Below are 25,000 nucleotides of genomic sequence, written 5' to 3' on the forward strand. Positions count from 1 at the left end.
GAGACTTTGAATGTGGCGTGGTGGTTGGTTAGTGTAGTGGGTAACACCTCTGCCTTCTACACTGTAGACTGGGGTTCAATCCCACACCTGGGTAAACACCCTACACTATACCAATAAGAGTCCTTGGGCAAGACTCCCAACACCACCTTCACCCACCTGTATAAAAACGACCAAATTGTAAGTTGCTCTGGATAAGAGCGTCAGCCAAATGCTGTAAATGTAAATAATGCATGGTTGTTGGTGCTAGATGGGCTGGTCAGACTAATATCCAGTGAGCGGCAGTTGTGTGGACGAAAATGCCTTGTTGAGGTCAGAGGAGAGTGGGCAGACTGGTTGGAGATGATAGAAAGGCAACAGTGACTCAAATAACCACTCGTCACAGCCAAGGAATGCAGAATACCATCTCTGAATACACAACATGTCGAACCTTGAAGAAGATGGGCTACAGCAAAAGGGGGTCCAACCTTTTACTAGCAAGGTGTACCTAATAAAGTGGCCAGTGAGTGTGCGTTGGTCTGTGCCTTTGATGCCACGATACTGCCTGAACATTCTTCATGAGCAGATGATCACTGCGCTTTACCTTCTAACATACAGACACAGGTTATCTTTCAGGTTTGAGTCTATCAGTGAGGAGTTTGTAGATTAACAGGAAAATAATCAGCTGTATTGATTTTATTGCGATGATTAAAATAAACGTGGACACAGATCCTGATGTTCTGGCTGATGTGTAATAAACGGGGGCCACAGTCCATGCTGCAGCCCCCTTTTTTATGATGCAGGTCATATAAAACCCTGCTATCTGCTTACCTGTGCTCATAGCACAGGGGACCGACCTGAGGACGTTTGTGTGCTGCGCCAGTGGCTGTGTGTGTCTGCACTAAAGGATATTCACTAGCAGTAAGGAGTAAAGATGAATCCAGAGAAAGCAGACGCCATGGCAGGTGAGTGGACCAGGCTGCGGACGCACAGTAGGGGGCGGATTATGAGGACCGGATTGTGTTATCTTGGAAAATCAGAATTTTTTATTTTTATTTTAATATTTTAATTCAAAGTTTGGGTGGGCAATAGATTAAGATTAAGTGATTTAAGATTAAGATTAAGAGTGACCCTTAATCTTAAGAATATGAACCTTTAAGAATTTGGCAAAAATATAACATCACAACATTTTCGCGATGCACAATATGGTTTATGATATTTATTTCCAGTACTGTCATATGCAAAAGTTTAAATACCTCCAATCAAAAGACGTTTTATAGATTGTCTGAGTAAAAATAAGTTAGCATGTTCTCACATCTAACTTTTATATGGCATTTTTAAGCAAATTTTAGTGCAGACAAAATGTGAACATTTTAGACTGGACACTTTTTTTCTCAGTATGCTAAATTCAGGAGATCCTGGAAACCAGAAATACAGAACAACTGCGTTAAAATGTGCAGAACATATCCGGTGTAGAGGATGTGTTAACATATGTTCATTTTAAAAACTAAGTAATTTAATAAAGAATACCCAAAGTTTTGTGTAGGATTTTTTTTTTTTTTGCATCACTGATTTTTCTAAGGTTTGGTAAGCTGGAGCAGTAAATGCACCACATAAAAACTGTGACTAGAGAGATTTTTATTCAGTGTTTCACATATTGCACTGCAGTAAAACCAGTTACCCGCTACTAAAATCCACATTATACTCAGAAAGATATGTTATACTGTGACTTATCACAGTGAAGATAAATACCCCTACTACACATATATCTGCTAAGTCATCTGACTAATGGCCACCATTTACACTGAATTACATTGAGTTCACAATTTTCAGACCATGGATTAAAGCCTTGATTTGGACTAAATCCTTCAGTCAACAGACATTCTTAGCTGAAATCCTCTTTATTCTGAAGGTCTATATCCAGACCACCGGCTGTGAATTTTAAGTTCTGTGTTCTTGAGATATCTTTCACATTGTTTAATGAAACGCCTCTGTCCTTTGTTTTTAATCTGCAAAACCTCTTATACCAGTTTGACAGCCTTAACCAACTTCACATATCCATGTTTTCACTGACATACCTTTTTGTGCTTTGTAGACAAAGAGCAAGGAAGGACCAAGAAGAGTAAATCAAAGGTAAAATCAGCAAGCAGCATACACACACACACACACACACACACACACACACACACATATATACACAAGGTGTTTTAAGTATAAGGTGTGTGTGTCATTAAGCTACATTTAAATAGCTACAGTGGTGAGTTAGCTCTTAATACGTGCTCTTTTTCTGTGAGCAGGTGGACTGCTGTGGTTACCCGCTCAGTATTTTCTTTATTGTGGTGAATGAGTTCTGCGAGCGGTTCTCCTACTATGGCATGCGAGGTGAGTTTAGAGTGCAGCACACACATACAGCACTCGCAGTAATGAGCACATGCTCCTCATTCCAGCACTGAAGTATATAGACTATCTATTCACAACATCTCCTCTGTGAGTCTTCCAACACCACCAACATCTTCTGCATCTCACCCTGTTCTTGCTCTCCGTCCCCTCCGTCTCTTCATCTTCTGCCTTTTCTTTATGCTCATTGCTTCTCTCCTGTATTCTCTACAGCGGTGCTGGTGCTCTACTTTCGCTACTTCCTGCGCTGGGACGACGATCTGGCCACCACTATCTACCACACCTTTGTGGCCCTGTGCTACCTGACACCCATCCTGGGTGCTATCGTGGCTGATTCCTGGCTGGGAAAGTTCAAGTGAGTGAACTCACGTTTGTTCTCATGTTTTGATTCTGATATGTTTGGTGTCGCCAAGCAAAGGAATCAGAGTCTACAATAAACCATTTCACACCAAACCACACTGAATGACTTCGTTTACATCTCAGTGAATAAACACTGTAGAAATGTAGTGAATTCAGTGGAATCACCCTTTAGCAGCTCAACACATTTTGAGGCCAGTGTGTGATGATGTAGACATGCTATTTGAACAGTGCTAGATGGTCAATATTATGTTCCACTGCTTGTAGGTAACTAATGAAGCTTCAGCCTCTTGACTATATGATTGGATTGACTTTGTTACTGTAAAAAAAAATATAGATAGATAGATAGATAGATAGATAGATAGATAGATAGATAGATAGATAGATAGATAGATAGAAAGATAGATAGATATGATATTTGGATATTTCTCTCTCTCTTTCTGTACAGGACCATAGTGTATCTGTCCATTGTGTACACTATAGGACAAGTGGTCATGGCGGTCGGTGCCATCCATGATATTACAGACACCAACCAGGACGGCACACCTGATAACATGACCTTCCATGTGTGAGTTATTGCTCCAGGAACACAAGCATACACAACGCACACACACACATAATACAAAAAGCCCTCTCATAAATATTTAACATCAAACAATAAAGCCTGAGTACTTCCATTACCAGCACTATTAAGCCCCATTGTAAGCACAGGTAGTGTAAAAGTGCACTGCACGTTATCAGCACTCCAGAGCATAAAGCCTCCTTCCAGTCTTGTGAAACACACTGCTTAAGGTTTGAGCACACACACGTTTTCGAGGTGCTTTAATAATTACTTTGTCAGTTTGATCTAAGTTATTAAACATGAAGCTGTTTTTACCATTTTTCTTTGCTAAAAACTGTTAACTGACAAAAGGACTGCTTCAGGGATGATGTCAGCAACGTATCCATGTAAAGAAAAATAGATAACCCAAGGTCACTTTTACAGAATCTGTTGATTTAATTTCCCACAACCTTTAGAGAGCATCCCTAAAATGCAGCCACAGCGTGAAGCACGCAAGCCCTTCTTCAATGTAGACTTTGAATACATAAAAAACATAAAAACTCTCAAAGCTGATAAATAACTATTTTTAGATGTTTTATGTTTTTGCATTTAATTGTAAAGTAACAGCAAAAATCCTTAAAGAGAAAAAGATGACCTCAAACTTTTGAAGGGCAGTGAATGTGCACTTGAATCATACACACACACACACACACACATTTTCTAAGCCGCTTCTCCGTCTGGAGAGGGTGCTGGAGTCTATCCCAGCACTCATCGGGCGGAAGGCAGGATACACGCTGGACAGGTACTTGAATCATAATAAATAAATGAATCTTTCTTTTCTCTTAGTTCCCTGTCTATGGTGGGTCTGTTCCTCATTGCTGTGGGAACAGGAGGCATCAAACCTTGTGTGGCAGCCTTCGGAGGAGACCAGTTTGAGGACCACCAGGTGTGTAATCTTGCATTTACACACACACACACACACACACACACACACACACACACACACACACACACACACACACACACACACACACACATATTTATGCACATTTCAAATTGATGAGCTCCCAAACTCAAGCATCTGAATCCCGCAGTCACTTTATAGCTGTACTTTGTACATTATTAGCACAGTAGGTTGGAAACTCCCTTAGGGTGGCTAGTTTGTATGTGACCGTATCAGCACTGCTGACATTAATACAGCTCAAGGTCCACACTGATGAAGATTAGATACTGCATATGCCAAGACTCTCGGTGATAATTGCACTTGGATTATAACTGATTATTGTTGTCTCCTATGTTCTCTTTACAGTCTAGAACATGAAACAAGATTCCACCATAAATTCATTAGACCATAAAAACCAGTGAACGTCTGCAAAACGTTTAGCAGCTTGTGATGTGTAATAAAAACAGTGGCTGATTATTTGCTGCTGTGCTGTTTTGCTCTGTCTGTACAGGAGAAGCAGAGAAGCACTTTCTTCTCCATCTTCTACCTTTCCATCAACGCCGGCAGTCTGCTTTCCACCATCATCACTCCCATTCTCAGAGGTCAGTGTGTTTGATGAAAAGAATATAGAATGCACACTTTTATTGCAGGTTTGCCAGAGATCTGTGTGTTTATTTCTCTGTCTGTTTCTCTCTTCCACAGCTCAGGAGTGTGGAATTAACTCCCAGCAGAAGTGTTATCCTCTGGCGTTTGGTGTTCCAGCCGCTCTGATGGCTGTTGCGCTAAGTAGGTTCAGTCAGCTTTTCATGAAGTAGTTTGGCAAAAAATCCAGTTTACCCAAAACATGCAGTCAGGCCTACTGGACACACTCAGTTGCCTCTAGGTGTGAGTGATGTATGTGTCTGTCTGTCTGGACTGGCGACCTGTCCAGGATGTATCCTGCCTTCTGCCCAGTGACCACTGGGTTAGGCTCCCCCTCCCCGCTGTGACCCAGAAGGAAAAGTGGTTTATGTGTGTGTGTGTGTGTGTGTGTGTGTGTGTGTGTGCACTGGAGCTACCTAGCTGTAGTGATGAACTACAATTATTAGCATTACATCTAAATGAACACACAATTGCCTCAAATCTCTACATTTTCCTTATATGTAAATAATTTTACACATCCTTATCATCAGACTATCGTCAGGCAGCCTGTTCATAACTTTCTGTGAGGGAGATTTTAAAGTCTTCACCACATCTCTGAACAATTCTGACTCTCTAAGTTTCTCTAGCACCCAACATTTCACATCAAGCCGCTCTGAATGACGGTTTCTAGTTATTACCTCAACCATCTTTTCCCTTTAAAGCTGATGTATCGCAGAAAACGCCGTATCTCCATTTTTGTTTTTCAGTTTTTGACATAATTTGAAAATCCCTGTTTGTTTTTACATCATGTGTAAATTTCATGATGAATGGACCAAAGGAAACGGTCCACAATGACATGGAAAAACCTCTGGTTCCATTGACTTACATTAAAAATAAAGTAGGTTTTTTCCTTCTCCTGTAAAGTGACCATTTTGGAGATACAAGGTTTTCTTCCGACAACACCAACATGTAAATGACCTCTGTTCTTATTGGCTGTCCTGTATTATGCCTTATTCAAAAGGCTGACACACTTATAACTTCATAGTGAGTGGAGAGATACATACAAAATCATTTTTCATGACATCAAAAGAACAGTCGTTTAAAAAAGGCCATTTTGGCAGCTTAGTGTGCATAAATGGACGATATGAACTAGACAGTAACTCTACGTTTTGAAACTTGAGCAGTGTTTACATAACACCAGAAGAGCTCAGCATCTGCTTTTCCATGGTATGGGCCTTTTAAGTCCTTCTAAATAGATATTATTTATGCACTTTCAGACACTGTATGACAATGTTATCTGTAAAAATTCAAAACACCACAATAGAGGTTGAGATGGCTGCTCCTACGGTTTTTGCAATGCAATATACTTGTAAATTTTATGTTTTGCCAAACTATTCTTTTCACTCTGTACTTGCTATTCCATTAGTGGCCACAGGGTGGAAGGCTAGGCTAACTTTAACAGCATCTTCTGTCTTCTCTCCACAGTTGTGTTCATTGCTGGCAGCAGCATGTACACTAAAGCTGCCCCCAAACACAATGTCATGCTGCAGGTGTGCAAGTGCATTGGAGTAAGTGTCACTTTTTAAAATATATAAACCATGAATTTTCACAAATGTGTGTCAACAATATCTGATTGGTGGTGTTCACATCTAGCAGATGTATTGTGGAAAAAAAACTAGGTTCGGGTCATCATAGGTAGGTAGGTAGATAGAAAGCCTTGGAAAATATGGGTAAAAATGTCTTCGTTGCTGATCTCATACAGAAAAAATCTAACTTTAGACTGAAGTAAATTTAGTCTAAGAAAACAAAAACTATCTGTCTAAGGGACATAGATAAATATACTTTATTGATCTTCAAGAAAAAAATTTACATGCTACAGTAGTGAAAACAGTACATACAGACATTGGGCACATATAGCCAGGTCCATAAATATTTGGACATTAACAGGGTCATTATTTAGCTGTCTACCACATAGAAATAGTAATAAAAATGAGCCCAAAGTGCTCAAATTTGAGAGCATTTACATCGAAATTTGGTGCACTATGTAGAGATGACAACCATTTTCATACATAGCCCTGCATTTTTAGGGTCTCAGAAGTAACTGGACAAACTAACATAATCAGAAATTGTCACTTTTTATACTTGGTTGTAAATCCTTTGCAGTCCTAATGGCCTGAAGTCTGCAATCCATTGACATCACTATATACTATAGTTTCGCTGGTGATGCTCTGCCAGGCCTTTATTCTGCACTTTGAGCTCATTTATTATTATTTGTATGTGGTCGACAACTAAATACCTTTGTTGATGTCCAAATATTTATAGGCATGACTGTATCTTGTGCATATTGTCAGTTTTTTAACCAATGCAGCACATAAATTGTCCCTTGAACATCAATAAAGTGCATCTATCTGTGTCCTTTATGGATAAGTTTTGTTGTCTTAGACTAAATGTATTTCAGTTAAAGATTAGATTTCTCAGTGTTAGATTAAGATGCTTAACCACAAAGACAATTAACCCATCTTTATCAAGGGTAAGGGTGCCAATAATTTTGCAGCTGCCCATATACTCAACCAAATATTCACGGACGTGACTGTAATAAACAGATACATTCACATTTAATGATGTGAATCTAAACAGCAAAACGTGGTAGGAATAATATGCAATTAAGTGGTGCTTTGGTTAAGGTATGTGGTTTATTGCTCATATACAAGCTGCTGCATCTTGAAATCATTTGCTGTGATATGAAGTATTTTTAAAATAATCTTTTTGTTGAATACAGTTTGCCATTAAGAACCGCTTCAAGCACCGCAGCAGTGCATACCCCAAGAGAGAGCACTGGATGGACTGGGCCAACGAGAAATATGATGTATGTCTCACACACACACACACACACACACACACACACACACACACACAGTCCGTTTATGTTCCCACATTTCTCTCTCACACACATCTGCATATTTATCCAGCCACTGAATCTTCTCTTTCTGTCTGTAGAAACTGCTGATTGCTCAAGTGAAGATGGTGCTGAAGGTTCTCTTCCTCTACATCCCACTGCCCATGTTCTGGGCTCTGTTTGACCAGCAGGTTAGAACATACCCCCTCTATACCACCCCCAACACACACACAGGGGTTTGATTCAATGACGAGGAGTCATTCATACGTCCGTTTGTTTAAACAGTGAAACAAAGAAGCTCCATAGAGGAATATATGAAGACTTTCCTTTAAAATGCTGTATAGCCATTTAAATCAATTTTGCATATATTGAGTTTTTGACAGCTGACATATGAGTGGAAGCAGTTTTTTTCTGTTGGTATTGATCAAAATGTAGCATTGATAATTGTATTGTATGTGTAACACGTATCATAGAAAAAAGTAGTCTATAATGTGTTTATGATTATAAGCCTTTAAGGATAAATATGAACACCCCTGATCAGATTACGCTTTGTCCTCTACAGAGAACAAGCCTGCTGAGTCATAAAATATACAATTTAATGTATTATAAAGTATAAAATATACAGTTTGTATACATTAAATGTAAAATGCGCTGAGGTGTGTTCACCTATAGAGGATGCATATTAAGAAATTTATATATATATATAAATCGCTGCTGTCAGAACAAAACCTTGTTTTTTGTTGTTTTTCAGTTTTTGTCATAATTTGAAAATACCTTTTGACCTTTACGTTGTGTGTACATTTCATGAAGAATGGACTAAAAGAAAATCCCAAAATGACTTGGGACATATTCTGGTTCCATTGACTTACATTAAAAGTAAAGTAGAATTTTTCCTTCTCCTGTAAAGTGACCGTTTTGGAGATACGAGGTTTTGTTCAGACAGTACCGATACACTCCAGCAGAGGGCAGCCTGCGTCTTTATTAAAAACCACTGCGGTCCTCTAAAGATTACCACCCACTGGATGAGAAGCTGCGCCATGTAGTAAACAGAACAAAGCACAGCTCTAGCACATAGGAAGCGTTGCAGAAAAGTGATGATAACCATAGATGTAATATAGAACTTCCAACGTAATGTTTATGAATCATACTTTACACATTCATGCATTTAAATTGGCTGAAATGCACATTAGTTAGCAGAATTTTAGGTGACTGTGTTTTTCCTCTGCTTGTCCTACAAGCGCATGTCCAAGTGTGTGAAAGCGAACAGACACACACAGTAAACGACCTTTTTACTGCCTATTTAAAAAGCGCACTTTCTCTGTTCAGGGATCTCGCTGGACTCTCCAGGCCACGACTATGAATGGCGACTTTGTAAGTGTGCAATCCCAAGTCCAATACAGTCGCACCTCTTGCACTAATAATGTGCACAGAGGAAGTGCAGTTTAGCTCTAAAGTCTTTTTCTTTCTCTCCTTCTCAGGGTGGCTTTGTTGTGCAGCCAGATCAGATGCAGGTGAGACCGTTAATTGCTTTAATCTGGCCTGTGGTCATTTAGGTTACCATGTGGTAAATGGATTTACTTGAGGTGTACATCACACTGCTGTATAACATGAACAAGTGGTGTGAATATCATCTGTATTTCCTGCTGTCTGTTGTTCGCAGACCGTGAACCCTATTCTGATCCTGGTGATGGTGCCTATCGTGGACAGCGTGGTGTATCCCCTCATTAAGAAATGTGGTCTGAACTTCACGTGAGTGCTGGCATTAGAGCAGCTTACATGACTGTGTAGTAATATTTCATTCATTCATTCATTCATGTATTTGTTTATTATTCATAGATTTGTATATTCTATACAAGCCAGACATTTTACACGTTTTATTCAATTACTTTTATTCAATTTTTTAAGGGGGGGCATCAAGAATGTATTAAGTGATTGGTGTCATAGGGTAAATTATTTATAAACATATTTTGTCACATTATATCTTTAAAGATCATATGTAGCTGAATTCATTATTCTGGACTAGTAGTGTAATGATACACAGATATCATGATATGTATATGTATTGTGGTGTTTGCACCGTGATACATTTTCAGCACTAAAAAGGGATGAAAACACATTTTAATCTTTGATAAGACCTTTTGGTTCTGCTGTCAGGATGTTATTTGATCTTTGGTATTGTGTAAAGCAAAATATTAAAATATCTTGATTCTACAGAACTGTAATTATGTAGTCATGTGCAAAGGGTTGAACACTGTGGTCAAATGACATATTTTGTTGATTTTCTGAGTGAAAAGAAGTTCCACCGCCTCCACACAGAACATATAAATATGAATATTTTCTGCTAACTTTCTATTCATGCCTGAGTTTTACATATTGAGAAAAAATAAAGCAGTAAATACAAAATGTGCTATAACATTTACTTTTACTTTGCTAATATGTCAAATTCAGCAAACGGACAGTAATTGTGCATTAAAATATGCTGAATTCTCTCTTTAGTAGTGGATGTGTGAACTTATTTTCACTTAGAAAATCAATAAAAATTTGACCAAACTTTTGCAGATGACTATACGCTACACAGGCTGGTTTGGCTGAGATAAATAAGTCCTCTGTTAGGCCTCTTACAGTCTACAGTCTAACAAGATACGCCGGAAAAAAACAGTACAGTATATAAGCTTTCCAGGAAAAAGTCCAGACAGTTGAGTATGGGTGTATCTATAGCTGGAGCCCCGCCCCTCCCCGCCCACTTTACTCCAATAGGCTGCACCCAGATGCCTAGTTTTAATTGCTTACAGTGATTTCCAGGAATGTTGTAAATGATGGGAGAACAGAGACAGAGGGGCACACTGGCACTTTTATATGTATTCTGATGAATGTATATATATCTCACTCTCACAGGCCTCTGAAGAGGATGACTGTGGGTATGTTTTTGGCAGGATTAGCGTTTGTGGCTGCGGCGCTGGTGCAGATTCAGATTGATGTAAGTACACATTCCTAATGCAGCTACTTTAGAAGGTGCTGTCAGAAAGTGCTCTGTGGTTTAGGTTCTGCTGGTCTTCTCTCTCATTTCCCAGGATACCCTGCCTAAGTTCCCCTCACACTCTGAGGCTCAGGTGAAGTTCCTGAACATGGAAAATAACCCGCTGTCTGTATCTGTGGATGGAACACCGTTCGATATCCAAGCTTTCCAGGTACATGCAAAATGCTTCATTCACTGATTTCACTCTTTCATCTGCTGTCAGTTAAAACCAGATCAGGGCCTGTATTTCTAAAGCTCAGAGTAGTTATTTACCATGTCACTTCAGTCCTCAGGGAACTACCTGAACCTTAATACGGAAACAGCAACAGTAGCTATGAACGGGAGTGAATTCATGCTCAGTCTGATCAAAGGAAGACGCCAAACTGTCCTGCTCGACTCCACCGGGATTCTAGAGAGCGTAAGTGATGAAATAGCAGCACGTGATCTGTACGATGGGACACCTGTACTCTAACTAAAAGTCACGTTTAAAAGACAAACAATAAAAAACAGATGATAAAAGATGCAGTGATAAACTTTCCAATCGTGTTTACTTTGTTCTCAGCGTCAAGATTTAAACGCCAAACCCGAACAAGGAAATAACGATATCAGGTCAGTTTGTCATCATTTTTTGTTGATATTTTGAATATGCAGGCTTGTATTTGCATAGGGCCCAGGTGGGTAGAGTGGCCTGTACTTAGGTAAAATATTGGAGATTCATTAAAGTGAAAGTATAAGACTGGTAAAGCACAGTCCTGAGTTTTATATAGAACTACAGCGCAGCGTCTGTCAGCACAGAACATTTCTTAGGTGCTGTTTTTCCCTTTTTGTGCAACGTAAGCTCAAAAGTGAGCGAGGCGGATTGCGGGAAGACATTGATGAAAGTGCTTATTGTTTATCTGGCTGTAGATTTGTGAACGGCTTTGGGACAGTGCTGAACGTGACGGGTGCTAAAGACCTGGGCGCCATCACGCCCAAAAACTTCTCTGACTACGGCCTCGTTCCACAGGGCAAGTAAGTGCTGACTGCTAACTACATAAGCCTGTGTTTCTGTGTAGCTGCAGATGATTTTAGATCAATCTCAGCTTCTTCTACTACTGATAAGCTTTATCACCTCTCTGTTAAGCACTTTGTTACCACTAGCGTGAAATATGCTCTATAAATAACATATAATATTATATATTATGCACTTCTTTACAAACAACTTGTATAACAATACATCATAAATCTGTTAATGGTACAATAAATGATGTAATGACAATTTATGTACGTGTTTTTGTTTGAAAATGGCCGTATCAATTTATTTTAGCTAAAAAATGGGCACATTTTATATTGAATATTACTGTATTAAATAAAATGTACATTTTATTCTATATTCTAACGTTCTAGAATCAGCACCTTCACACTGATCTATCACAAAGCATTGATTAATCATTGTGCATTAGGATCTCAGAGGGACTCTTCATCAGTTGAACATCGTTTCTCTCTCATGCGTTGCAGAGCCACCTTCACTATACTGAACGGTGAAGGACAGACGTGCAACTACTCCATCACTCTGGGCTTCGGAAGCTCCTACACACTCATCATTCCCAGCATCTTCAGCTTTGGGCCTGATGTAAGTCACCATTGCCCTTCTGCCCAACCCCAACCCCAAGGGTGATTCTAGGATCAGAGCTTTGCTGCCAATAAGACCAGCCCCCCCACCCCCCTCATATCTTCTATCATTCCATAACATTAATCAGCTGATACGCATACAGACACTACTAGTCTAGCACCTTGGCTTTAATATCAACACAAAGGCCTACCAGTGGCACAGCAGCTCGCGTCTCTCACTCGAATTCAAACAGTGGACGGGCATTGATTGACAATCTACAACAAAAGCATCAGACAGCTAACAGGAACAAATAAAGAGTGATCTGTGATTCAGTGCAGCAAAAAAGAGGACTGCTGCTAATTACTGTGGTGTGCTGCTGCTGAGTGATAAGAAATACTGGAGCCGCCACTCCACAGTCACACTATACCAATAAAAGCTGTATTTTTGGGGGTGCTGGATTTAGAATAAGGGAACAGATACACCTATGATACACCCTGTATATTGTCGCTGTCCGTCCAAAGAAAAACAGGTATCTCCAGAATAGTAACTTAACAAGAGAGTGCAAGAACATCCTTGACAATTAATAGACGTTAAAGAGATTTTATTCCAACAGTTTGGTGCTGTTGGTCATTTTATTGGTCCATTCACTGTGAAATTTTCACACAATGTCAGGTCAGCTACTGTGTTTACATGATGCAGAAAACTAAAAAATCACATGAAATGGAGATGCTTGTTGTTGTTTTGGACAGTGATGATATATGAATTTGTAGAATTAAAAAGTGCCTACATTTAATCACAAGATCCAGTGACACAGCGAAGAAAAAGCAAAGCATTTTTCTTGTATTTGATTTATTCTGTTCCTGTGTTGCTCTTGTAAAGTGACCTTAGGTTTGAGAAAAGGAGCTAAATAAATTAAACCCAATTTTAGTTTTAATACCAATAGAAATGCTAGCTGCCCTGAATGTTTCATGACGAATGGACCAACCACAGGTTGAGTAGATATTGAGAGTATCTTTTTCTTTGCCGTATTTGACGTGTTATGCTGAAATTATTACTGCATGTCCATAATCTCACCGTGTATTGTGTCTGTACTGTCTGCAGTGTTGGACCACCATCCAGCAGGTAGAAGACATCAAGCCCAACACCATCCACATGGCCTGGCAGATCCCACAGTACTTCCTCATGACGGTTGGAGAAGTGGTCTTCTCCGTTACTGGTCTGGAGTTCTCCTACTCACAGGTAGGGGGCCTATCTGTTCTGCTTTCCACACCACATTTAACATGAAGTGCGCTGAAATGGAGTATAACAAATATTTGTGACCTTTCAGGCCCCAAGCAACATGAAGTCAGTCCTTCAAGCTGGCTGGTTGTTTACCGTTGCTGTGGGGAACATTATTGTGCTGATTGTAGCAGAAGCAGGACAGCTCCCTGAGCAGGTACTGGAAACTGATATTAATACAGGAACGAGTGCTTAGGGTTTACCTCAATACATCTTCATAATTTGATGAAATAGTTTGGCAATATGATCTCACCTTTACACTGCATGCAATCAGTAAGCCAAGACAAGGCTAACAAGTAAGGGAAAAGTAAGTAGCCTCCAGTTAACTTTCCTTTAAGCCTTTCTTATATGGTTTCTGACACTTATGGAAACTTGTTTTCTATAAAAATGGACAAATGTACACTGCATAGCTGAAAAGAGTAGCAGTAAAACTCTTTAAGCTTGAATTTGTCCACTCTTATTGATGTCACACAGTGTCAGTAACCACATTTAATAATAGAGGCACGTGTTTGATTATTTAGTCATAGTTTGACTGGAGGCGATGAGTTTCTATTACTTCTAAGATAACTAGATTAGCCCTATAGCTCCAGTGTCTGAATCCACATAAGCAAGTCTATTTGAGACCATTCAATATGGCTTGAGGTATATGGGAGGGGTCATTGTTGGGGTATAGCTAAGCTTGTGTTACTCAGTAAAACAGACTCTCTTTATAATGAAGCAGTAGTTGGTCAGGGTTCTACATGAACTGACAAGATCTACAATGTATTCATAAAAGCATGTAGGTTTGTATTGTGACATGGTTTATCACAATAACAATATACACCGATCAGGCATAACAACACGACCACCTCCTTGTTTCAATGCTCATTGTCCATCATGATGATCCACCACCCAAATAGTACCTGCTCTGTGAGGGTCCATGGGGGTCCTGACAGGGTAACAGAGTATCAGAGAAACAGATGGACTACAGTCTGTAACTGTAGAACTGTACAGAGTGCAGCTATACAGTAAGTGGAGCTGATAAAGTGGACAGTGAGGGTAGAAACAAGGAGGTGGTCATGATGTTACGCCTGATCAGTGTATATATGTCATACTGCCAAGCTCTGATCGTGAGATACATTATCTTCTTAGCAGTGCAAAACTATATTGCCTATATTTTGCGTAAGGAGAGAACTGAGCAAATTATTTTTTTCTCTGAATTATTCATTGAATTCAATATGACATTGTGTTGGGTACAAAATACCATTGACTCTCTGCTAACTCAAGGCTCTGTGATCCGCAGTGGGCCGAATACGTGCTCTTCGCTTCTCTCTTGGTGTGCGTGTGCATCATCTTCTCCATCATGGCCTACTTCTACACGTACATTGACCCGGCTGAGATCGAGGCCAAGTTTACTGAGCAAAACCCTGAAGACAAGGAGGAGAAGAAGAAAGGTCTGGAGTTGGGCAACATGTCCAGCTTAGCTGCTGAGAAACCAGAGCAAACCAAACAGACCAAGATCTAAACACCCCATCTCCGCTTCCTCTGACTGCTGCCTGCTGTACGAAAGGATGTTTCTGCTGGTCTGGTCTTTGGTTCAATACTAGGAGACATTGTGGTATAAGCTGCTCCTGGACCAGCGCAGATGGACATAGTTTATATGAAGAAGAGTGTGAATAGGACCATTTCTATAGCCAGAGGGTTGAGGTTTGGAAATTGGCATTGACGGCGTCCGTTATGATGTGTCTGTTGTTTCTGAGGCCTTGTTTCAGCACAGTGTGTTCGAACCGGTCTCCTTCGAGCAACTGATTGACCAAAAACGTGGAAAAAAGAAAGAACCAGAGGAAAGAAATATTCTTCTTAGTCTCGTTCACTTCTTAGACAGGGTTAAGTCCTATTGGAAAACAGCGAGACGAAAGCAATTTCTCCCGTTTCTGAAATTCATCTCCTGAGAAAGGACTCTTGGAATTTCTTTTTTCAGTCCAAATATTCTCCCACAGACCACATAATGTGCTAAGAGAAGATGTCACTTTATGTAGCTCTTTTAAACCTCAAGCTTTTCTCTTTCGTCTCAAAAAATGCTTACAATGTAATGCTTATGTTAATCTTTTCTTCTAAGGAGAGTTTAGGTGTAAGAACTTAGGGCAACACTTCATTGTATGGTGCTGTTCATGAGGCTACATAAGACCAACATAAGACTGTCATGACAACTGACATCCCTCTTTATAAATGCTTATTACAATACACATCATTTGCTATAACGGTTAAATTAGGCAATTTTGTCAGCTAAAGTAGCCTTTATGACTGAGGATGCCTGTTGCAATAAGCCTTTCTGAACAGTTTTGTAGGGTTATGCCAGTTGTCATGACATCCTTATGTAGGTGTCATGCAGCCTTATAAACAGCATCCTACAGTACAGTGTTATGGAATTCATAAACTGGTGACCTGTCATTATTTCAGTGTTGAAATCTGCTTTATTTGTCCTAAGAAATAAATATAAGAAAGAAAGACACTGTTCTTTTGGGAAGGAGAACCCAGCACTCAGTTTTATCTAAAACCAGAAATCTGGGGTAATTAAATCTAATGTTGTTGAATTTTATGTTGCTCTGTCTACAAAATTTATGGTTATTTTATAAAATATGTCAAAACGTTTATTTTTATAAGGGATTCCGACATAAAAAATGCTAATAATTTAGCGTTTGTATTTGTGTCAGTATAATATATATATTTATATATAATATAATATATTATATAATATAATATATAAAAAATATATTGTTTTATGGTGTTTTTGTATGTGAAGTTGACCGGTGCTGTGTGCATTAATATGTACATCTGGTGCAATAAATTGTAAAATACTAACAATGTACTTCAGTAAAGAACATCTTACATAACTGTCTTTTTTCTCGTCCTCTTTTGCTTATAGAAGCTCGCCAGCCTCAGTTAACTTGTCTAGCTTTAGCTTGACCAATTTTCTTTAAGGTTAAATAGTATAAATAGAAAATTTCTTTAAGTAGTCTAAATATTGACTTTTGGAATCAGGATTATTGTGTGTACTCGACTCTTGAAATTGACTCCATCATTTCCAGTCACTTAGAATTGGAATAGACTGCAACATTTCTGGAATCAAACAGCACCACTACAGATTTTGGGAAGGTTGGGCTTAAAAAATTGCCCACAAGGATCACAAATCTTGGGACAGTTTTACTTTGTCTAAAATCTCCACATATGAAATGAAATTAGATAGACTGGGTGAATCTACACAGGCTAAATTTATCTCTTGTGTGGTGTCCAGTTTTAATGTTTACCATAAGAAAAAAATATGCAACATGGACAGGCTGCTGACTGGCTACGACTGCTAAAGGAGAACCCTACATTGGACACGTGATATTTTAAACATCTGGTATTTTTACATAAATTATGACTGTTTTGATTTAAAACAACAATGCAGTGGGACCACCAGACCACTGAGTAACAAGCACAGCAACACCACACAAGGGTTAAACCAGCCCCGTCTTAGCTAATTCAATTCTTTTGGTGGTGCTGTTCTCGGGTCCACAGAAGTCAGAGATAATCAACTTCTAGTCAATCATTATCAGCAAGTAAGACACAGTGGACGCCTAAAGTTAAACCTAATTTTGACACCTTTTCTCTTTGAGAGAGGGGTTGGCTCACTGAATCTGGAATCTGGATTTGGGCCCAGTCCCATCTCACCCCTCGCCCCTACCACTTAGCCTTTAGCCCTCTGTTGTGCACGTTCACGTCTAGAGGTAGGGGGTCCCAATTTTTGTTGAGATAGTGGGGTAGGGCAAAGCGTTAGGGCTAGATGGCCCTCCAAATGGAGGTTTATCAGAGACTCCAGTGTTATGAGTAAAGAAAAAACGGCAAGACAGCTGTGCAAGTGACCAAACAAACCCACAGATGTTAAATAATTACAATAATAATTATCTTAATGTCGTTTTAACATATTATGGTTCTTTTCTTCATAACAAGCATAAAAAAAAAAAATCACTAATAGCATGTTAATGTCTCGGTAACTTTCTCGTTCCACCTTAAATAGTGCCAGAATGTAACTGCTGCACCATTTAAGGTGGAACGTAAAATTAGAGAATCTGGTGAATATCTGACTTTAGCTTCATATCACTAAAGAATTAGCGTTGGGTGATAAATAATTGTCTTACACCGCCTCTTTGAAGGCATATGATGCCCTTAACGTCACTAAAGCCCAGCAGTGATGAGCTGATTTTTTTTTTTTTTGAGGGTCCCATTTCATAGGGCAAGATTTCAACCACTACCCCCTTTAAATCAGTTCCAAGGGTGACACTCGACAGCAAGGGGTAAGGGTAATAAGATGATACGGGACTGAGCCTAGGACCAATAGTTGCTGCATTGTAGTGTGATGAAGAATAAAAGAAATACAGGAGGTCAACTTCAGCAGGAAAGAGCATTATTTATGAGTAAAACCCTTTAATTTCATATTAAAATTAACAGAGCACCTCCAAAATGTACATTTGATAAAAAGGCAAGGCAATATCAGTAATGGCCATTTGAGAGGCTTGGTTTTTAAATATTTACCTTCTCACTGTTTTTTTTTTTTTTTGTTTGTTTTGTTTTTTCTTTTCTTAAACTAACAATATCTACAGAAGCTCGTGGCCATCTGTACACAGTGATTCATTTGCAAAAATCCATAATCCAAAGGTGTGTAAAACTGAGACTATATACATGTTTGTACATAAATCCAAACCGAGCGCTCTCCGTCTTCCTGGACACCTATGTCCACTCACTGCACGTTACCTGAGATTTCAGCAAGACAACTGCAATCTCCTTTTGCGCGAGGCTCAGATACAAATACGCAGCCGCCCATCCACACACATGCATTCATGCTGTTTGTTCAGAGCCATGCACGCTACTTCTTTATGGGTGCTGATTAGGGTTGCAGCAGTGGCTTCTGCTCAGTGATGTCATGGCACCTGCAGAAGCTTCCAGAAGTTATGGGCTGCTCGCTTGGCAAGCGCGCTAATCCTCTGCCACACACTGTTCTCTGCTAAATGAGCTACAGCTGCTCTTTAGTCAGCTTGCTATGCAGTCTAACACACACACACACACACACACACACTTTTACATCTGTTCTCGTTCTCTCTCTCTCTCTCTCTCTCGTTCTCTCTCTCTCGTTCTCTCGTTCTCTTTCTCTCGTTCTTTCTCTCGTTCTTTCTCTCGTTCTTTCTCTCGTTCTTTCTCTCTCTCTCTTTCTCTCTCTCTCTTTCTCTCTCTCTCTCTCTCTCTCTCGTTTGTTTTAAAAAAAAAAAAAGAAAGGAAAAACAGAGGAAGCTTGAGAGGAGCTTGAGAACTTCTGTTGAAGCGATTGAAGGACGAGGTGGTCCTCCAGGGGAGACGTCACAGAGGCTGCTGGTGTTGGGATTCGCTGAGCTGATGCCTGGGGGGAGGGGCTGCAGTGTGATAGACATATCCAGTGGACCAATCACGGATGGGAAGAGGAAGAGCTCACTGACCTAGAGAACCTTTGGGGAGAAAAGCATTTCTATTTAGGTAATCACTCAATGTCTCATGGCATCTACGCCAATTAAGATCTTTAAAAGAGTTCAACAGTCCTGAGCACAAAATGATAACAGTTCTTATCAAAGTTAAGCATTTTTTGATATTGATCATGCCCGTTAGAGGCATTTTTGGTAAAATGATTTTGCTATTATGTTCCTCAGTTCATAATAAGGCTTTAACTGTGAACAAGTGCTTCAGCAGATGCATCTTTTACTTGCTAGACGAGGAAAGTGAAGCAGTCCAGCATTTCCCTCATGACAGCACTAACCAGCCGGACAGTTAGCAGTGTTGGCTAGACTTCTAGTGAGCCAAAAAAAAAAACAGCAACCTGAATGAGCCTTAATAGGGCCCAGGATGCAAAATACTATTAGCTATATGCAACTGTTTGAATATGACCTATACAAAACACAAGGAAACACTTAAAAATGCCCTTTTCCTGCACATTTCAGTGTAGTTTTTAGCATTTTAGGGAAACAAACGTGTGCCACAGTTTTCCACAGCCCCCCAGCAAATATACAGTAATTTTATGTTAATATGTGCTTAAGCTGCTCATGAGATGCACTTGGACTTTTCAACATGACAATGATCAAAAAACACAAGGCCAAGTCGACCCCTTCACTGGCTACAGCAGAAAAAAGGAAGGTTCTTGAGTGGCCACACAATGTCCTGACCTCAACATCCCTGAACCATTTTCTTTATTGTTATGTTCTGTTTAATGATTGTGCTACTCTCTGATGCCTTATAGTCAAATCTGAAATTCATTAAAACAAAAGCAATGCATTTGGTTTGATCTCTCATGACTTATTTAAATAATTGTACACATTCTGACAAGGTATGTAAACTTACGGACAGAATTGTATGGCTGTTGTAATAATTTTGCAACTGTACGTTTGGATGGACCTCAACAAAAATTAATTTAAGTATCTTTTAAATGTTTTTAACCTTTTACAAGTTTATAATACAAACAATGAGCTACAGAAAATCCAAACTGAATTTGTGGAAACGCTCTGAACAGTTACGGTAGAGAAATGTCACAGTAAAGACATTTTTCCATTAGTTTTGACAGATAACTTCATATACATTTGTGTTTAACATTGTATAAATGTACACATGCTTAAATAAAAATGATGAAAATTACTGATCAACAGTTGTATTATTTATTTAAACGTGCATCAGAAAACTGACTGGATCTTAATGCGCCTGGGCTGGGTTTCACCATTTTCACACAAATTTGGACTTAAGCTTGTGTTTTGAAATCTTAACTTATTTAACACTAAATAGTTTCAGACCATCTCATTTTAGGAAATTTGGCTGCACCAAAAATTCTTAAGTCCCATGTTAACTATTAACGACTTATGTGTGCACAGCAGTAAACAGACTACCATGGATATATGCCAGCAGCTCGACTTTTCCCATGGAAAAAAAACTTATAACTTAAAAACTTCTTATAAGGACGCAAACTATGCATGACTGAACATTTCAGTCACTGTCCGTTTATTCTTTAACATTTCCTTGTGACAAACAAATATGCAGCTTTTAAAAATTTTTGTTAAAGTTTCTGGCTTAGTGACAGAACAGCAACCTCAGCTTACATGTTAGTCTCCCACTGATCTGGAGTTGTTGGGTAAATTTCTGCATTTAGTGTTTTAAGTTTAATCAAAATATCATGTTTTTGTTCTTTGTGTTTCCGCTGGTTTCCCCAACACTAATACCTGCCAAGGGGAGGTATAAATATTAAGTAACTACTAAACTCAAAGTTAAAAACTGCTTTGATTTAGTAAAGTTGAATACCTGAACTTAAACAATTACATCACATCTTGCACAAGTTTGTACTTGAGTGCAGCTCGCGCGACCAGCCACTGTAGTTTTCTGGCCAGACTGACCTCACTACAGCTCACTTCTTAATTTGTGTATGGGTCCCATAATAACAGGGAATGGTAGATTTACCGTTGGAGTCTCTGTATGAGCTGAGTCACCATGACGTCAGAGATCCCTGGATATGCCTCCTCAGCGAGGAAAATAGCCTCTCCCAACTCATCCAACACATCAGGCTTCACGCCGGCGTCACCACCCCTCTCCTTCAGCTGCAAATACACACAGACAGGTTTAGCACACTTCAGAGCACAAGGTATCCCAAGCATCTCTCTACAGTTGTATGCAAAAGCTGTCAACATTTCCTCTACAGTGAACAGACTTCTGCAAGGACTGTAAGTATGTGAGCACATGTCTGTCAGAACAATGCGCTGTATTTCTCGAGCAGGTATCTTACAATTTTCGTCTTTTTCTGTCTCTCTGTGCTTTTTCCTTGAGACTTGGGGGTCAATGGCAAGATACTTTAGGTTCCACAACAGTCAGACGAGGCAGAGTACTGCATGCTTGGGGGACAGCAGTACAGAGTGGGGAATGGATTAGTGCAGCCACTGCTTTGGCCCAGATCCTGTTGCAACTCTCCTCCTCAGACCCTTCATTCCTCTACACTGATTAGTCAGGGAGCCTAAAGCTTCTCTACGCTCCTTTAAAAAAATCCCCTACCAAAGTTGAATCAGCAGCTGGGGGGGTGATTTATGTCTTCAGAATGTGGCGGCACAGTGTGGTTATTAAAGAAAAGGTTCAGTGAATGTGTCTAATTTAGACCATTTTTCCCTGGTGTGTTTGGTGTTTAGTTTTGCACTGGAGCTACACGGCTAATGTAGAAGTGTATGTGCACTAATTAGCTTTGTGAAAACTGCATGCCAACATTCCTACATTCTTTCCTCAATCCATGCTGAAATGTTGAATATCTCAAACAGACTTTGAACTGTATAACATGCTGTTATCTATTAAAGTGGACAAAATATGGAAAAACTCAAACTTCTTGCTAAGCATACTTTGCCTACAAAACGAATGAGGATAGGTGGGCAATTAGGGCTAAATGATACAATGAAAATATCTACTTGTGAATATTTTTTATAAACTGACATTCAGTCCTGATTTTTTTTGGAATAAAAACAAGAATATCCACCGTTTCTGGCTTGACCCCTGATTGGCCAAACTGCCAGTAAGTCGTGGTTGTGATGCCACAACACATGGAGGTTTGGTTGCCTCCGATTGGTCCAACTCATCGGCAGGTATATCACAAACACTCGGTCGACTACCCCTCTTAAAACTCAAGAAAACATTTTTGACAATGTATATTTACATTAAAATTTATGGCATTTCTCAGACGCTCTTATCCAGAGCGACTTACAGTTTGATCAGTTTACACAGGTAGGCGAAGGTGGTGTTGGGAGTCTTGCCCAAGGACTCTTATTGGTGTAGTGTAGAGTGGTTACCCAGGTGGGGCTTGAACCCCAGTCTACAGCGTAGATGGCAGAGGTGTTAACCACTACACTAACCAACCACAAACGTACAATCTTAAATGAGAATGTGTCGGATATAATCCTACAGAACACAAAAAGGTTATTTTATTATTACAAGCTTGACACCAGAACAAGAGCAGAACCCATTTTGGTGCTATACAGAACCATATACAACACATTCTCCATCAAACTGAATATGTAAATATGTATTAAATATTTATTTAAAATGTTGCACTACTAGTGGTGTATTTCCTTTGTTCTTATTTACCAATCCACAGAAAATAAAATTATCATGATGCATACTGTTCTATCATGATGAATTTTACCATACTGCCCAGCCCTACTAAAAAAGCCCTAGAGTCCTAAAGTTGAGAATACAACTCTAATAAGATCACTTTTACATTTATGCCATACCTCCGTTAAGACAGGAGTGATGATAGTGGACAGGCTCTGCGACAATGGCCTCTTAGGAGTGTCCTGTACAAAGAGGAGGACAGACAAATTCAACGTAAAATCATAAGGACTATTGAAAATAACTGTGAAATATAATCTGTTGCTTTATTTTGTACCTGCTCTCCTGCAAGACTGGCTCCGTTTTGTAGCTTTTTGGGGTCTTTCTCACGAATGGTGAAAATCCATTCGTCATTGCCAAAATCGTTCCCCCCAGAAGCCTGACCGTCCGGCTCCCTGAGAGAGAGAGAGAGAGCGAGAGAGAGAGCGCGAGAGAGAGCGCGAGAGAGACAGAGAGAGAGAGAGAGAGAGAGAGAGAGAGAGAGAGAGAGAGAGAGAGAGAGAGAGAGAGAGATACACATCCTTTCATGGGTTGCATTTCTAACAGAATCTGATTCCAAAGACCACCATCTTTATTTCATGGAAAGCTCTAGGGCATCTCTGTGGATCCTCAAAAAGAGCCGCTGAAGAAGAGGTGCTAAGTAAGAATGAGTAGGCGTAAGCCCAAAAATGTATACTATATTTTAAGTGGAGCAAGAAGTTGGAATTTTCCGGCTGAGTTTTAAGGATGGAGAGATAAGCCATAATTTTCTGGCTGAATTTCAGGAGACAGACAAGATAGGATTTTTCCTAGCTCACAAATTAAAATCGGAGAGAGGAAAACTCTGGCTGTTGTGTGTGCTTATGTGGGCGGGGTTCTGGAAAGGGTCCTGCTTACAGACTCCACAGTCTTACTGGGAGACTTCAATGCTCACGTTGGCAATGATTGGGAGACCTGGAGAGATGTGACTGGGAAGAACAGCCTGCCTGATCTAAATCCGAATGGTGAATTGTTATTGGACTTCTGTGCCAGGCATAGATTGTCCATAATGAACACCAAGTTAGAAGACAATGATGTTCATAAGTGTACAGATGGTACCAGATCTCCTTGGGTCAAATGTCAATGATCGACTTTGCTGTTGATTTATCTGACACAAGACCATATGTTTCGGACACTCGGGTGAAGAGAGGTGCTGAGCTGTCAACTGATCATCATGTGGTAATGAGTTCCATCAGATGGCAGGGAAGACTGATGGTAAGGCCCAGTGAATAGTGAAGGTGTGCTGGGAATGACTGTCAGAGGCCCCTGTTTGGAATGATTTCAACTCCCACCTCCAGAAGAGCTTTTCTCATGACTCCCGACTCAGAAGATGGGTACCGACAGACAAAAAAGGTGGCAGCTGCAACGGTGGCAGAAGCAAAATCCAGGGCATGGGAGGAGTTTGGTGAAGCCATGGAAAAAACTTTTAGTCAGCCTTAAGGAGGTTCTGGACAAATGTGACTCAAAAGTGGTCGGGGTGGCTGCGCCCAAGCTGTATTCGGCAGGGGTAGAGAAACTCTTGAGTTCAAATGAGGATATTGTCGGTCGGTAATAGGAGCACTTTGAGGAACTCCTTAATCCAGGAGACATGCCTCCCTTGTGGGAGTCAGGGCCAGAGGCTTCTGACATGTTAAGCTCCATTTCCCTGGTGGAGGTCACTGAGGTACTTGGCAAGCGCCTCAGTGGCAAAGCACTGGGGGTGGATGAGATTCATCCAGAGATGCTTAAGGCTCTGGATATTATGGGACTGTTGTGGCTAACACGCCTCTGCAATATTGCATGGACCTTGGGAACAGTACCCTTGGACTGGCAGACCTGGGGTGGTGTTCCCTATTTTTAAAAAAGTGTGTGCGCCAACTATCGGGGTATCACACTGCTCAATCTCCAAGGGAAAGTCTATGCCAAGGTGCTGGAAAGGAGACTTCGACTGACAACTGAACCTTAGATTGAGGTGGAACAACGCAGATGCCGTGGAACAATGGACCAGCTTTTCACCCTCTCACGGACTGTTGAGGGGACATGGGAGTTTGCCAACCCAGTCTACATGTGTTTTGTGGATTTGGAGAAGGCTTATGACCATGTTCCCCAAGATATCTTGTGGGAGGTCCTCCGGGAGTATGGGGTGCTGGGGCTACTACTCCAGGCCATTCAATCTCTGTACTCCCGGAGTGAGAGCTGTGCTCGTATATTTGTCATTAAGT

At 40.1% G+C, this 25,000-nt stretch overlaps 2 protein-coding genes across 2 annotated transcripts in view; one reads left to right on the plus strand and one right to left on the minus strand.

The window, feature by feature from the left end:
* The first annotated feature begins 788 nt into the window (after window positions 1-788).
* On the plus strand, window positions 789-16,432 carry slc15a1b (solute carrier family 15 member 1b). Its single transcript, XM_017683527.2, has 23 exons — window positions 789-941; window positions 2,072-2,109; window positions 2,274-2,358; window positions 2,587-2,728; window positions 3,179-3,298; window positions 4,118-4,217; window positions 4,726-4,816; window positions 4,917-5,000; window positions 6,321-6,403; window positions 7,615-7,701; window positions 7,833-7,922; window positions 9,058-9,102; window positions 9,210-9,242; window positions 9,392-9,480; window positions 10,627-10,708; window positions 10,803-10,919; window positions 11,034-11,165; window positions 11,310-11,356; window positions 11,654-11,758; window positions 12,245-12,359; window positions 13,440-13,577; window positions 13,666-13,773; window positions 14,899-16,432. The coding sequence occupies exons 1-23, from the start codon at window positions 911-913 to the stop codon at window positions 15,118-15,120; spliced, it is 2,184 nt and encodes a 727-aa protein (XP_017539016.1). The 5' UTR covers window positions 789-910; the 3' UTR covers window positions 15,121-16,432.
* Window positions 16,433-18,820: 2,388 nt separating this feature from the next.
* The window catches only part of stk24b (serine/threonine kinase 24b (STE20 homolog, yeast)), a 30,672-nt gene continuing 24,492 nt past the window's right edge, over window positions 18,821-25,000 (minus strand). The window contains exons 8-11 of the mRNA XM_017683533.2: window positions 23,059-23,176; window positions 22,904-22,966; window positions 21,099-21,235; window positions 18,821-19,114 (exon numbers count right to left, since the gene is read on the minus strand). Coding sequence (XP_017539022.1) covers window positions 19,075-19,114; window positions 21,099-21,235; window positions 22,904-22,966; window positions 23,059-23,176 — 358 coding nt within the window. The 3' untranslated portion in view covers window positions 18,821-19,074. The remainder of the gene's footprint in view (window positions 19,115-21,098; window positions 21,236-22,903; window positions 22,967-23,058; window positions 23,177-25,000) is intronic.

Source organism: Pygocentrus nattereri, chromosome 30 (genome assembly GCF_015220715.1).
Source record: "Pygocentrus nattereri isolate fPygNat1 chromosome 30, fPygNat1.pri, whole genome shotgun sequence".
Lineage (NCBI taxonomy): Eukaryota > Metazoa > Chordata > Actinopteri > Characiformes > Serrasalmidae > Pygocentrus > Pygocentrus nattereri.